Source organism: Dasypus novemcinctus, chromosome 6, assembly GCF_030445035.2.
Source record: "Dasypus novemcinctus isolate mDasNov1 chromosome 6, mDasNov1.1.hap2, whole genome shotgun sequence".
In the NCBI taxonomy this organism is placed as follows: Eukaryota; Metazoa; Chordata; class Mammalia; order Cingulata; family Dasypodidae; genus Dasypus; species Dasypus novemcinctus.
In genome coordinates this window covers 31,439,322-31,454,348 of record NC_080678.1, presented here as the reverse complement: position 1 = coordinate 31,454,348, position 15,027 = coordinate 31,439,322, and the positions used below count along the sequence as shown (strand labels likewise).

Below are 15,027 nucleotides of genomic sequence, written 5' to 3'. Positions count from 1 at the left end.
ACAGCATCCTTTCAAAAAACAAGGGATAGACCAGTGTGCATGGACTAATATTTATATAAATGCAAACATACATATATACATTTGGTAATTCATAGGACTTCTGTGGAAGGATGCCTAAGAAACTAGGAATACTGGTTGTGTTACAAATGACCAGGACAAGTCTGGAAGCCTTGAAATCAGAAGTGGAAGGGACACCTATTTTAGACTAAATAAGACATGCTCAATTATAGAGAAAACCTTTATTTTAACATGCAACATATGTATAATGTGTTTAATAAGAAAAATCACAATTGTAATATTTTAAATATCTGTCTCACAGTTACCCTCAAAATGTAGCAAAGCATCTGAAGTTTCCCAATATCAATGGTCTATTTGTGTTTATTAAGGAATTTGTGACACAATTTAAAAATGTTTATTCCTGCAAAGTCAGATCCAGTCCTATGGGGAGGTGGACACATCCAAATATGAACAGACCTCTTATCCAAGAACTCATTGCAAAGAGATTCCAATGCCCATTTACTAGGTGATACCTTAGCATGCTGCAAAACTCAGTGAGACTTACCAGTAAAACCTGTTTGGTACGACCCCTTCCTGGATAAGCTGCCACCTTCTCCCAAATTCAGCAGAGCTGTATAACTGTAGAGAAGAGAAATTAGCACCATGAACCACCACTGAATGCACAACTATCTCATCATTTAGTCAATATCACTGCTAATATAATATAGTTTCTACCATTAATTGATCATCTGCCATATGCCAGATTCATCATCCATCTTACATTACCTCTACTCCTCCCATAAATTCCGCAAAGCAGATACTAATATTCCTATTTTACAGGTGAGAAAACTGAGGCTCAGTAAGAGTTAAATGGCTTGTTGGAGAACCCACACAGAGAAAGCAGTGAAAGGAACTGGGACTCGTACCCAGGTCTGCCTGGCAACACCACCCGCTGTACCACTTGGCCTAGTATGTGCAGAGCAAACAAGTGCAAAACAGGCACATAGTACAACTCGGTCCTGACTAAAATAACAGGAAATACAGGAGACAGCCAGCGATAAAAGGAATGCAGAGGGAGGAGACCCAGCAGTCAATAAGAGACAGCTGTGAAGATGTTGTGGGGATTTCTTGGGACCTGAAAGACAGGCAGCATTCAAATTGACAAAACCGGGGCCGGCATTCCTCACAAAGGAAGCAGCGTGGGTCAGAGAGTGACACATGCAGGGTCGGGGTGTAAACAAGTCTGGCCGAAGCCAAGGCCTGTATTAGAAGGGAATCGCGTTGGATGAACAGGTTGAGGACAGCTTAGGAAAGGCTTTGCATGGCACATAAAGGCCAGCAGTGACCCTGCGGGCAATGAGGGGCCGATATTATCTTGCGGCATGAACCAGAGTAACCGGACTATATCAACAGCAGTTGACACTGACGAAGCTCCTACCATGACTCAGGTACTTCCAAACGCACTGTGTTGTTTTACCCACACACCAGCCCTGGGGTGTAGTGACTGCTCTGATGGCCATTTTACAGACGGTTGCACAGCTGGTAAGATTTCAGATCCATTTGCTGCACTGCTTCAGTACTCTCCAAAGACAACCACAGAGACTCCGAGCTCAGGAGATGAGCCACATAAACCACCCTCCAATGTCTTTCTTCTCTCATGTCCTGTTTTTCACTGTCCACTCATCATCTGTGCTACTCTCTGATAAACTTCACAGTACCGTGGAATCCTCATCTGCCTCCACAAGTATCCTCTGATGGCAGCTCAGATATTCGTGTTATTCTGGTTGCCATGGCATCTGGCCACTGATTCGAAAATACCATTTGGAATATCTTTTTTTCTGCTGTTGGCCTGGTTGGTAACGCACCCACATCTCTGTCCTCCACTAGTTCATTGCCAGCTCCCATGGCGAATGGCTCTTGAGTCACCCTGCGCTGTGCACCATGACTTCCTGGCCTTCTCTTTTCTCCCTAAGCCCTGGACTCAGTGGGGGACAAATGACTCACCCAGTGACTCAGCGAGGCTGCAGAGGCACCAGGCATGCCCAATGAACAATTCAGCTCAGCCGAGTATTTATTGACCCTTGAAAGAACTTGTTACAACACTGTGTGTCTCTGATGAAAATATCCTGAAACCAAAAAAGCCTGGAAACATCTGGCTACTAAAGCAAGCAGCTGATTTGGGTCCCCTTACACAGTATTTGAGCATCTGGCCAAGGGGAATCTGTGGCTATTTCTTTCTAAGTCTTTTTTTATTAGGTTTTCCTCTCCCTGTCATGCCTAGGGTAGAAAGGTTTCTTGGGTACATTTCATGTTCTGCTTCCTTTCAAGAAGAGGAGAGATGGGGAGACAGCTCCCCTGATGAAGTTAACAGGGACAGCTCCCTCCCTCTGAACTGGAACCCAAGCCACCAGAGGAAGCATGCCCTGCTTCTCGTGCCCCTGCATGTCCTGAACACACTGTGTTTTGGCACACAGGCTTATGTAACAGCGGCAAGTCTGCAGTCCGGAAGTCCATGCTTCTGCTTCTCACCTTGCTCTCTTCCTCTTCAAACCTAGAGCTGCACTTCTTTCTATGAGCTTAGAAGCGGCCTGGGTCACGCTGTCGGGGGTGTCTAGGTCTCCACAGCACTGTATGCTTAGAATGCTATGTGAAGTTCAATGCAAATGCAACGGGCTCAGGGGCGTTCAGAATACTGAAATCACTATTATCATTTTTATCACTCTGAGTGTGAAGGCCGGGCTTGTGTACATCCTGAAAGAATCCCAGATAAACTCCAAAGCCTCACACGTGGCTACACCAAGGGGTTGCCATCTTTGCTCCCGCATAGAAATCTGAGGAACTGTCAGGTGCCAGCATCTGTTTTTGGTTTTTGTTGCTGTTTTTCTCTGTATCCTTTTCACCTGATCCTCTAGGCTTGGGTTTGCAGCCCAAAGACCCATCAGATGTCCACATGACATTTGTTTCTATCCTCTAAGGGGATGCTTTGTCACTTGGAGTACCCAGACACCCCTCAAGCAGGGGACATATGAAACGATCCCATAAGCTGAGCCTCTCTCATCCAGTGCAGTTCCACCCTTTCTAACCTCACCTTCTGAAACGTACCCTTTGGTCTGGGGGCTTTCTCACTGTCCCGCTCCCACTCGGGCACGTTCTCCCCCACCACGTCAGTTGCTGCCTACCCCGGCAGCGGTGGCTCCAAGACCTCCTGCCCCCTCGCCCCATCTTCTCTTTAGGCCTAGATCAAAGGCCACCTCTTTCATGAACTCTTCTCTGCCCACTAAGACCCCTACTGGTTTCATCTCCAAAGACCCACGGTACAACAGATGCTATCGAATTACAGGCCATATAGTTATATTTAACTGGCTTAGTAGCCTATCAAAAGAGGTTTCCTAATCTCTTTAGTGAGATTGCAAAACTTTTAGATGCCAGGAGTTCTGTCCTTCGGTAATCTATCTAGCGCCTTGCACATAGGAGATAATCGAGAAAAAAGAAGTCTTGGTTTTGACCATGCAAACCCCCTAGTGAAGAACCTACCCAGTGAAAACCTAGATTTCCCAATGAATGGACAAAGATATTTCACCAGAGAGAAATGTTTGCTTCCGTGGCTCTATAGCTAGAGGCCTGTACTTAAAAAAAAAAAAAAAAATCCATAAATATCAATGCATTTGAAACTCCCCAGGATGTACAAGCAAAGTCTGAATACATATTCACTCCCAAACAAAGCCTTTACATGTACTCCACCTACTTCAAATTCTCTCCCAAAGCGGTTAATTGTCCAGTCCAGGGTTATACCAAAAAAGGGGAGGGAGGGATCAACTCACAACCATGCAAGATTATGTTACTTAAAACTACAAAGTCCAACAGCAAAGTTCTCTTCCACAAAGAAGGGAAGAGTAGCAAAGCAGTTTACCCAATGGCTCTGTCTCTGCCACCAGTGTAACGCTTTTCAAGGAAAATGAGTTGGTGTCCCTTAATAAAATTCACAGAGCTGGCAGCACCTAAATAAATAAGATTTATTTCCTTCCCTGTCTGTCTCCAGCTCCAAGGTTTCTTTTGACTGTCAGAACCCAGAACTGAGCACCATCATTACTATCTGTCACATCACAGAAAGCTGCAGCAGCTTTCTCCCGCAATGCCCAGGCGAGAGAGAGAGAGCAAGAGAGAAAGAATTTGAACAAGTTTTAGGAGGATGATGTTCATTTATTAACTCTCTATCATGCACCCAAGAATGCCATTCCTTGATGGACTTTGTTTTTGTTTTGCTAACATTGGAATAAATATTGGAAAAATTTGAAGAAACAGAAATTTGAGAAAGGGAATCTGTTCAACTAAGAATGCAAGGCAGAAATTCCTTCCTGTCTAGAGTTATTCTGAAATATCTGAGACCACTTCCCTGTCTTAGTAAGTATCTTTTAATAAGCACAAACCCAGCTCTTGTCCATGCTTGGAATCTATTACCAGCCTCAGGGCCCAACCCACTGCCTTGTCACTTGACTGGTATAGGGCTGTCAACACTTCTTCCCGCCATGTTCCTCTCCTGAAGGTATGATTTGCTGTTGTTTTTTCTAAGACATCTCTCACATTGGCTTGTTTCCTGGCCATCTGCCTTTATCTGCTTTAAGGAGAATGCAGATAAAAATATTCTTAATTGCAAAGGATGTAATCACCAGGGTTAGTTTTGTTGTGAGCTTTTAACCAACTGTTCAGACATCTCTGGCGCCACTCTCAGGAGGCCTGCAGAACTGCTAATTGAATGGTGTGCCCTGGATCCACAGGGGAATAAAGAAGGTGCCACAGTGGGGAACAAAATACCTGAGGGAGGGGGAAGAGTGGGATGTATGGACTTTGCTCAGGATCCCTAATACATAGCAGATTAAGTTGGGGTAAAAGAAGGGGAGGGGGAGTGACAATTAACAGTCATTTTCAGCTTTCATATGCTGTCTTCTTACTATTCACACCTTGGATGCATCCCCAAAAGAGTAGCATCTTCCTTGGAAGTGAAAGTCAACTTCCTTATATTAATGTGCAAGTTTGCCATTGTTAACTGTCTCTAGCAAGTCTTTGCAATATTTCTAAATTGAATCAGTGTAGCCTCTCTTTTCAAATTGTTAGATTGTTACACATGATGAATTTTCTTTTACTGCTAGGGAATTAGTACAAGGACACAGTTCCACAGAAACTAAGAGTTGTGGTAATGTGTTTCAGGTCATTAGCTGAGGGGGTCAGCACTGTTCACCACAAAGCTTCCTGCCGCCACTCTCCCAGGTAGGAGGCGGGTGTCCAGGTCTCCTCCACACAAGCTCTCAGAGAGGCTTTCCCACTGGCGGAACACTTCCTGCTGGCGGCTCTTTTCAAGGTTGCCTACTCACTCCTCTTTCCTTCTCTGCCTTTAACATTTTGGAGGCAGGGGGCCTGCAAATTGCACTCCTCAAAAAGGCTAGCAAAAAAACCCTGCCAGTCCTATTTTATTTGCCTCATCCTAATACTGCCCTGGGGATGGCCTCGGTACAAAGCACTCGTCTACCTCATGATTCTCCAGTTCTCGCTGCTGTTCCTGGCTTTCTTTTTAGCAAGAAAAGAGATGGTACCTTGAGGACTTCAAATAAATTCCTCATGCCAGGCCTGAGGCATTGCAAATTTCAGGTTCTTGCCTCTACTAGCCTCAGCAGGAAGAAAGCAGATCAGTCCTGAGAAAGCCACAGTCTTCAGAAAAACGCTCTGATGATTCTGGTTACACAATGCAGGAAGGAATCAGAGCTCACTAAGGGAAAACCACAATTGGGTACCTAAAATAATTACACAAAATGTCACAAAGTGCTGACACAAATCTTTACCTTGGCCAGTCGTTACAGGGCATAGATGTAGACAGAGCCACAATGAAGCCCCCGCTCAATAGCTTGCGAGTTCCTCCAAGGAGAAAGCTAGTTTACCAGAGGATAAGGTATTGTAACGTGTGATATTCTGTTCGGTGCACTATGGATGGCCTATTTAGGGGAGGAGAGCTGGGAGTCTGAAAAGGCATTTGAAGTGGGATTTGGAACGCAATTACATTTCTTAATATGGAGATGTGGAGAAAAGGGGGTTCCAGAGAGAATGGGCCAGTCTGAGCAAAGGAACCGAAGCAACAAAGCCCAGAGTGGTGTTTCATTTTTGTTTTGTCAGTAACCAGAGACTCAGTTTGGCTGGAATGCCTTAAACAGAAGTAAGGTGAGAGCTGAGGCTACAAAGGGAGCCTGGGACCAGGTCTGGTAGGCACAAACCTACCGAAACTTTAGGGGAGATGATGTAGCCTAGGTCCAAATACTGCCAAGGTCAACAGACAAGGGCGCTCAGGCTCTACTGATGAAGAGTGAGCAGGAATGATGACGTGTTGTTGGCTCCATCAATCTCTCCCGTGGCGGGATTTATCAAATCTGTCACTGGCCATTCCCCAACTGTCACTGAAGTCTGTCACACACCGCACAGTTTGACTTGGAACTGTGAGGCTTAGGGGATTAGACATATGGCACTGAGGCTGACTGTGAAGTAAGGGTCAATATGCCACCCTGAGCCAGTCAGATTTATGGACACTCCTGTGCACCCAAGACTGGAAGTCTAGATGAAAAGGATAAGATGAAATCTTGGTCTTAAAGGTTCTCCAACATGGATGCAGAAACACATATAAGATTAAATAATTAGAAGCTAAAATAACTATCTACATCACACATCCCTCCATATCAAGGGGTGGATGATAAAAAGAAATGACCTTCAATAAATGTTATTTAAATGCATAAAAAATAAATAAATGCATAGATGGTGAACCTCAGCAGTAGTAATATATAAAAATAAACTGAAGGAGAAAATTGTCACTGAACATAATCAGAAGTGTGCCTCTAGAAGATGGATCCATTAGCAGTGTGAAGATGGAGTGGAGGGTAGAGAATCACTTAGAAGGTACTGCAATGGTGCAGGTAAGAGATAATGAGAGCCTGATTAGTCAGGGCTGGCGGGCGTGAGCAGTAGGGAAGGGGGCCATATAAAACAACAACAGCAAAAACAGCAGCCAAATCCAGTCACTTCACAAAGTCCACTTGGTTTTGTTTGGACAGGGGGATATTTGACTCAGAGAAACAGGGAAGGTTGGTTGCAAGGTTGGATAGAGGAGGAGATGATGGAAGCACCACAGTGTGTCTCTCCACACGTCAGACACTGGTGTGATGAAATGCAGTCAGCTGCCGGGAGAACCCTGAGGAGACTTCCCTCTTTCCCCCTTCCTTTCCTGAGTGATCTTCCAACACCGGTCCTCCCTCTGCTGTGAGGCTCAGCTCTCAAAATGGATATCGAAGCATCTGTCAGAGGGAAGGGGGCTCATGGTTGGATATAGTTTGATAAAAAAAGAAAAACAGTCAATTGAAAAAGGAAGAAATGATTGTTCAATGACTTTTCTGAAGAGGTGAGTGTTTTGGTGCAATGAGGACTTAATTTGGACATAGTCACACCTAGACTTTAGATCCCTAGTTCTATCAATCCCTTGATATGCTTGCTGTCTTGGAGAGTTTTCTTAACCCTCCAAGCCTCAGTTTCCCCATATGCTACAGGCATCATGATACATCTAATGTTTAGAATAAGAATTGAGAGGAGAAATGTGAAATGCTTAGCAGAGTGCTTGTTAGGCAGCAAATGGCAATATTAATTCTCTGCCCTCTTCCCTTTCTGCTACTGGTTGCTGCCCTCAGACTTAGCTCTCCATAGACCCTGAGGAATGGAGGAACGTCAGGGAGAAGAAGATGGAGCTGCTTTATTTTTCTCGACTTTCAGGAAGCAAAGGAGGAACCTAGATAAAGCTTCTATCCATGCCCCAGCCTCTGAGGTTGAGTAGTGCTTAACCTGGCCTTTCCTAGAGCTGCTAATGTTGCCTGGCTTTGGATCACAGGTTTTCTCGTTCAGAAATATTTTCTCTCCTGCCAGGCAGACATTAGAATTAAGCAAATAAGGAGAGCAAGAGCCTTGGAGCTCTGCATCCTTGCCTTTTCACTTGACCATACTTATATAAAGAGGGTAGCTCAGTAAAGGAACCTGGCAGTTTAAGGCAGAGCACCGAAGTCTGGTTTTCTCTCGCCAGCTAGGAGATACCGGCTGGGTCTTGGATCTCTTGTAATATGCACTGTGCTATCTGAAATTTGGACTTACAATATCCTGAAGTTAGGAGGTTAGACAAAATAATATTTTAATGTTTTTGAGAAGTATAGGGGAACTGATGTAGCTAGTGACTGAGCTCCTGTTTCCCTACATATGGGTCCCAGGTTCGATCCCCGGTACCTCCTTTAAAAAAAGTATGAAAATCATAGTTTAAAAAATTCACCAACAGTACCTATTTCAAGAGGCCAAAATTCTTCCCCAACCCAAACCATCCCTCTCCCCATCCCAGCTCACCCTACCTGGAAACATCCTTGATTGTAACCGTTCTTAACTTGGAGGAATGAAGGGAAATCTTAGCATTACTGAATTACTAAAGGGTCCTCTTTAGAGAAAGGTATTTTCCAGGTATCTCTTGAGCTCATTTAAGAAAAAGACCCAGGCCTTCTTATGAGATCAAATATCCTTCAAACTGGCCCAGGCCACTGTCTGGATTAAGGAGGCATCTTGAATCCATTCAGGCAAATGTTGATGGCAAGGAATAGGTCTGGCCAAAAAAGTTGCACAAGCAAAGATACAGCTCTATTTCAAAGCCTAAACAGCTACCAAACAGCATAACTGTGCTTATTAAAGCTTAATCCCAATCACTTGTTTTAAAAACATCCTGTTCTCCTTATTCTTGTAGCCCATGTCTTTCAAAGCATTTGGAATAGGTAGATCAAGCTGTTTCAGGTAGCAATTCAAAAATAATGCTACAACTCTGTTTAACATGGTATCTAAGGTGAATGCAGGCTTTCCTTGTTTGCATATGATGGCATTTCAGCTTGAGAATTTGTTTTATAAACAAGCATTGGGGTTGACATTTAGCAAGCTCCCTGGTTTCCACTCTAATTGCCAGTTTTGTACTTGGATACTTAAATTATTTACATATTCATGAGATTAGAAATCAGCTCTGACATTGGGAAATTTCAAGCACATGGAAATCCTGCCAAACCAGCATGGTATATAATGCTCAACATATTTCTTATAAATAACTGAGTGCCTTTTTACTTAATGCAGTGCCTTGGGGAAGTGTGATAGCATTAGGTAGATATCAGTTTTCCAAGTGTTTGTGCTTGTGCAGAAATCATTTGAATATCCCCAGGAGGTTGAATTTCAAGGATCTATTTGTCTTTTATTTCAATCTTGTCCTTTTGACATTAAGGTGCTACAGGGTCTATTCAAAAACAAATAGAGTTACTGTGAAGATAAATATTTTAACTTTAATGGTTTACTGTTACTATAATCAATAATGTTTTCTCTGCACCAGTTCACCGTTCTGCCTAGCTTCAGACATTCTGGTTCCACAGTATTTTTTCTAGATTGCCTAGGAAGACACTCAACATTGACCAAAGTGCCTAGACTTCCAGATACTGACCAGACACTAGACTGACTAGTGCTCAAGCTCGTTCATGTCTAATTCCAGCTAAACTGCACCAGATCTGCTACCTGACAGGATTCTGAATAGTACTATTGGCCACCTTCAATGCAATGCTTCCCATGTGCCAAGTTCTGTACTAAATGCTTTACTCACCTTATCTCAACACTTTGTCCTATGAAACAGGTGATATTATTATTACTTCCACTTCATAGTTAAGCAACTTCCTGACACTCATGTCCAACTTATTCTATTGTCTACCAGTGGTGAGAAATCAGGACCACTGAGTTTTTGCAAAAGTTATTTCATTCCCTTATCAGGTAGTCATTGTTTCCCAGGGAAGGCCTGGGAAACAAGGCCTGCTCAAGCAGCCATGATAAGAATAGATATGAAATTGTCTAAATGAAATCAAAAGACTGAAAAAGGGAGAAACCAAAAGTAATTCTTTTTTTTTCATTATTTTTTTGCAAAATACTAAAAATTCTATCTTTGGCTACCAAATACATTGCCAGTATGTTTTTCCTTTTCTAACCAATTCCTATTCTATATTTCTATTCCATCTATTTTGAACTCAAAGCCAGCCTTCAAGATTTACATAGAGAATGCTAATTAGCATTCAACTATTTGTGAACAAAATCTCCATTATAAAAACTGTTTCCCCTCTTTCACACCTGTACTTTGATTTGCATACAACTTATACATATCCAGCAAGTGTTGATAGTAAGGCCAACATGCAAGATTTAGGAATTCTTATTTCTTTCATAAATGATAATTCTTTGGAATTTGGAGGAAATCAGGACTCAGGCAGGACTGCTGACTCACAGAGCTCCAGAATAAGTAAGAAAATGTAAACTTGTGAATGTTCCCTCCTTATAGAATGGCCACAAAATGGATTGTAACCAAAAAAACAAAAACAAAAAAAAAACTGTCTTAAAGATTTTGTCCACCCTTTGTAGAAGTATATACTTATTTGGATGTCTTTCCTTAAAACGATAAAACAATTCAGCACTCCCTAAAGTAAAATCCACATAAGGATCCATGGGCAGGAGAAAAGCAATTACAATGGAAAATATGGAAGGAAAAGGAAAAAGGGAAGTTTTTTTAAGTCCATAGAGAGGAAGAAGGTAAAGAAAACTCTACAAGGCTGACTGAGTAACTCCTGAGGGCTAAATTTTCTTGCTCAGAAGTCAAAATGTGATGTGGGTGCTAATACAGGGCAGCAGGTAAAGGTTCATGAGCACTGCACAGTGTGTGTGTGTTTCTAAACTTTTGAATTAGCTGTAAATACTTAAAAAGAAGAAAATATCATAGTATTAAAAAAAAAGAAAGAATGACTTCTCTGAAAAAATCTGAAGGTCTAAACGGGGACCTGTGGGACCTGCCAGCCCCCTGGCAAGAACAGCAGGCTGGTGTGTAACAGTACCCCCGTCCCCTTCTAAATGAACACCTGCTCTTCAGTGTCCCACAGCCTGCACCCAGATGGCTTTGTTCAGTTGCATTGCTTGCTGGTCTGTGTATGCACAGAGTTCATGACATGGATGGACTTGGACAACGACAGGGTAGGGAGAAAAAAGCAAACTGTACAGGGCTGGAGCAAAGTGGTCCTACCTGTTACAAACAGTGGCGGCAGCCCCTTCTCTCAAGCTACCGAAAGAGGAGGCCTTGCCTGGCCAAGCAGAGCATGGGCCTCCTCTCTGGGCTACTCAGGAGTCTGAGGTTCAGAAGTGCTCATGTTCATTTTGCAACATGGCAGACTCTCCCCTTTACAAATAGCTCATTGAGCATAACCCTCAATGGAGAGGCTAAGAGCCCACTGCGCCCAGGACTGCCCTCAAAGCCGGAGTATATACACAGTCTTATACTTTTCTCCTGGTTTTTCCTTTAATCACATTTGTTCTTTGTTTTCTCTCATTTCAAATGTTTCCCAACACATCATATTTAGTGAGTCTTTAAGACAGACTGAGAGATGCCGTTGGAGGCAATGTTTTATAGCACAGTTTGTACACTAGTTTATTGCCAAATTAAAATAAAGATGTAATCTGGTAGGCTCAGCCTGCTGCTAAACCCTCCTTGTAGTTTCCTTTATCAAGAAAAAAAAAGTAGGGGAAAACCAGCAACGGAATAAGAGACCCTGTCTCCTTTTTCCTATCTGCTTGCCTTCCAAATGCAAAGAAACAGAAAAAGTGAGGATAATGCTTGGTTTGCCTATTGCTAAAATTATAGAAATTTTTAAAAACATGAAAAGTAGGATTTTGTTGCTTCTATAATCAATGCTATGGAATTCCTCATAGTGACTATTCCAGGAGTGAGTCACTATTGCTTTTTAAGAAGTCTAGGGGCTGTGACTGTGACTTTACAAGTCCAGTATCCCTCTGCCCATTTAACATAGAATTTCCATCATGTCTATAATGTTCAGTTTTCTGGAAATTCCAGGGCTTTCCAAAGGCACATCCTCATAAAAACATAAAAAGCTATTGGGCTCTTCAGAGACCAAGGAGTGTAGCTCCTATTTCTATCTCCCTAAGTCTGGAAACAGCACTTTCTAAGCATTCAGGTTACTCCTTTAAGAATGTCAAAGAGAAAAAGGCTCACATTGTTTCCCTTCAGTCATTCTAGTAGTGTCTGAATAGCCATATGTCCCCACAAGAGAGCTTTTACCTTTTGGCAACCACTTAGGTGTTGACTATCATAAATAGATTTATCCCTCAAAGAAAAAAAGACTAAAACATCACACATCCTAATTTTGTGAATCCTGAAAGCTTTTGGCCATACACATTTCTCCCTGATAAAAGCAACTTTTTTTTTTTCTTTTTAAACCTGGCCTCCTTGGAAGTAAGTGATAGCCAGCCAAACTCTATCTTGGGCCAGAGAAGACAATCTGTTCAAAAAAACTCCAAGTCCCTTAAAATGTTTGCATCAATAAGCCTTCACTGGGTGTGCATGCATCCAAGATAAAATGCAGTCAGAGCAGAACAGCACAGAATGCAAAGGAGTTTGTGTTCTTAACCCCGATCCAGGTACTGTCCCCTGGGCCTTCAACCATTGTCTCATTCCTTGAAGGAGAGGAAAAGCAATACCAGAGCAGTAAGGGAAAAATAAAGGTGGCTATGAGTCCACAAGAGGGAGAATGTGTTTGAAAAGACAAAGAAGAAAGCAAGTAAGAGAAAAATAGACTGTTCACAGGTGAGTTCTGAAAGAGTTCCCACCTCAAAAGGTTCTTTCTAAGAGACAATATCCCTTGCCTGAGGATTCTGTTCCCTAGAGTCTAATATAAACCAGCACCCAGCAGAGCAAATCCTAGCACTGAGGCTAAGATATTAGTTGAAAGTTCTGCAGCAGCAGCAATAGCAGCTGTCATGGAAAAAATGATGAGCAATACTTATTTGAAAGAATAAATGTTCCCGTTCCCAGAGTCATAGCTCTGCCAAGAGCAGCATGGGGCCCTCCTTGGTGCCCATTGCAGCATCTCATCAATGCTAAAAGCTCCATGATTCATGGGTGATTGCCAGCTATTATTTCCATATCACTGACCCATCTAAGTGGCCACAGCCCCTCTCCACTTGACTCCCAGCCAATGCCATCAGCTAATGGCTCCTCTGATGGTTGTGACCCACTCCACACTCAGCTAATGCTCTACTCTTTCACCCTGTGATTCAAGGCCTTGAGATCTGGAGGTCCTCTCTGAGCCACTCTCATACTGGCAAATGATCCACAATTATTTTTTCCCAGGATGATTTCTCCTTTATTCACTCTTGGAGAAACAGAGAGGTAGGCAAATAGGCTAGACTTTGACCATCCATCAATATCAAGATGCCACCCTCAAGAATGAGAGCCCTTTCAAATTTCATGTAGGGTTTCATTCTGTTCATTGCACTTCCACATATGATAGCAATTAGTGGTTTGCCCTTTGAAAAAATTCAATAACCTCTCAAAGACTTGGTTGATTTGCTACAAAAAGAGAGACTTGTTCCAGCCGATTCCAGCTCTGAAATGATAGGATTAATCGGATCTATGGTCACAAAAGATACCCTCAGGTCCAGACCCTCAGCATCTGGTGCCAATGCTACTGGCTATCATCCTTATTGTTCTTCCTGCTCTTGACTTCCTATCACTACGGTCCATCCTTAGATCACCACCAGATGAACCCTTGGAATCCATCCTTAGATTACCACCAGGTGAACCCTTGGAATCCATCCTTAGATTACCACCAGATGAACCCTTGGAATCTGTACTCTGAGTACATTGCTCTTCCCTTAACATTCTCAAAAGGCCCCTAATTAGAAATGCAAAGATCCCTTTGCTTATAATTGAACATAGTCACAAGTAGGTTCTAAAAGTCTCATCTCTACTATGATTAGTTTCACCAAATTTCAGTTTCAACCTATTTGAAAAATTCACAATCTCATCAATATGTTTTTCCTAAACTTTATGATTGCTTATGCCATGCCTCTTACATAAGATGTACCCTCTTTCTCCATGCCCATAGATATCATATTCCTTAAATTCCAAGTGACATCATTTCATAAGACCTCCAGAGTAGCTAGATCACTAGATTTCCATCTCTTGAACTTTGTACTACCAATGTCATATAACTCATCCAGCCAAGAGTGACTGGGTATCTATTATGTGTCTGTCCGATCACTGTGTTTTTGTCCATTTCTTAGATGACTGGTGAACCTCTATATATTAAATACTCTCTCTCCCAGATGGATTGAAAAACCCTTGATACAGTTATATTTGCCAACACTGCACCATGTAGAGGGTCTTGCGAATGTGGGTTTAACATTTGGTTTTGTTCCATCACATTGGTAGTGTATCTGCAATTACAACTATCCATACAAACACATCTTTACAGCCTAGGGAGCTGACATTAAGTGCCGGTCACTGAGAGTGGCTGAGTTGGAACTATAGGCCAGGCGTCCTCCAGGGATGTCCATCCACCCTGCCACAGTGATTAGAGGGTACACTGTTTGAAGGGCTGGGACATGTATGTCCCATTTTTGGGCATCTCCTCCAGCACAACTGCAAAGTTTCATAGTTTTCACTTAGTCTGGTATATCTGGCCCTCAATTGCTGCTAGCATAAAGGAAAAAAAAAATTAACAAACTGTCGAATAAAATACAATAACATAGGAGATTAGAGGACTGATACTCTGTGTCCTGAGCCACTCAGCCCTCACTTCTGCTAACTGCAACATCCTGGACCAGATGCACCATGGCTCCTCTCCAGAAATGAAATTGTATATTCTGCCGAATGGTAGCAAGGCTGCTCAAGGGGAAAAAAATACTAATTGTAAATCCTTTCTATTTTTAGACCTAATGTGCATTTTATTTGGCAGTAAGGGCAGCATGAATAAAACTCCAATTCTAAGAATTTTAATTTGCTTCCCCTAGCATGCTCATGTCAGTAGAGACCTTGGAAAGCTGCTTACACAATTCCCCTGCCTTTAGGGAGAACCCCAAACATTTAAATCAGCTCAGACAAGAAACTCTAGAATA

General features: G+C 42.6%; 1 protein-coding gene across 3 annotated transcripts in view; it reads right to left on the bottom strand.

The window, feature by feature from the left end:
• The window catches only part of SORCS1 (sortilin related VPS10 domain containing receptor 1), a 528,310-nt gene that overhangs the window by 169,747 nt on the left and 343,536 nt on the right, over positions 1–15,027 (bottom strand). For all 3 annotated transcript variants that reach the window (XM_058298482.2, XM_071215682.1, XM_058298481.2), the window contains exon 5: positions 563–636. In XM_058298482.2, the coding sequence (XP_058154465.1) occupies positions 563–636 (74 nt within the window). The remainder of the gene's footprint in view (positions 1–562; positions 637–15,027) is intronic.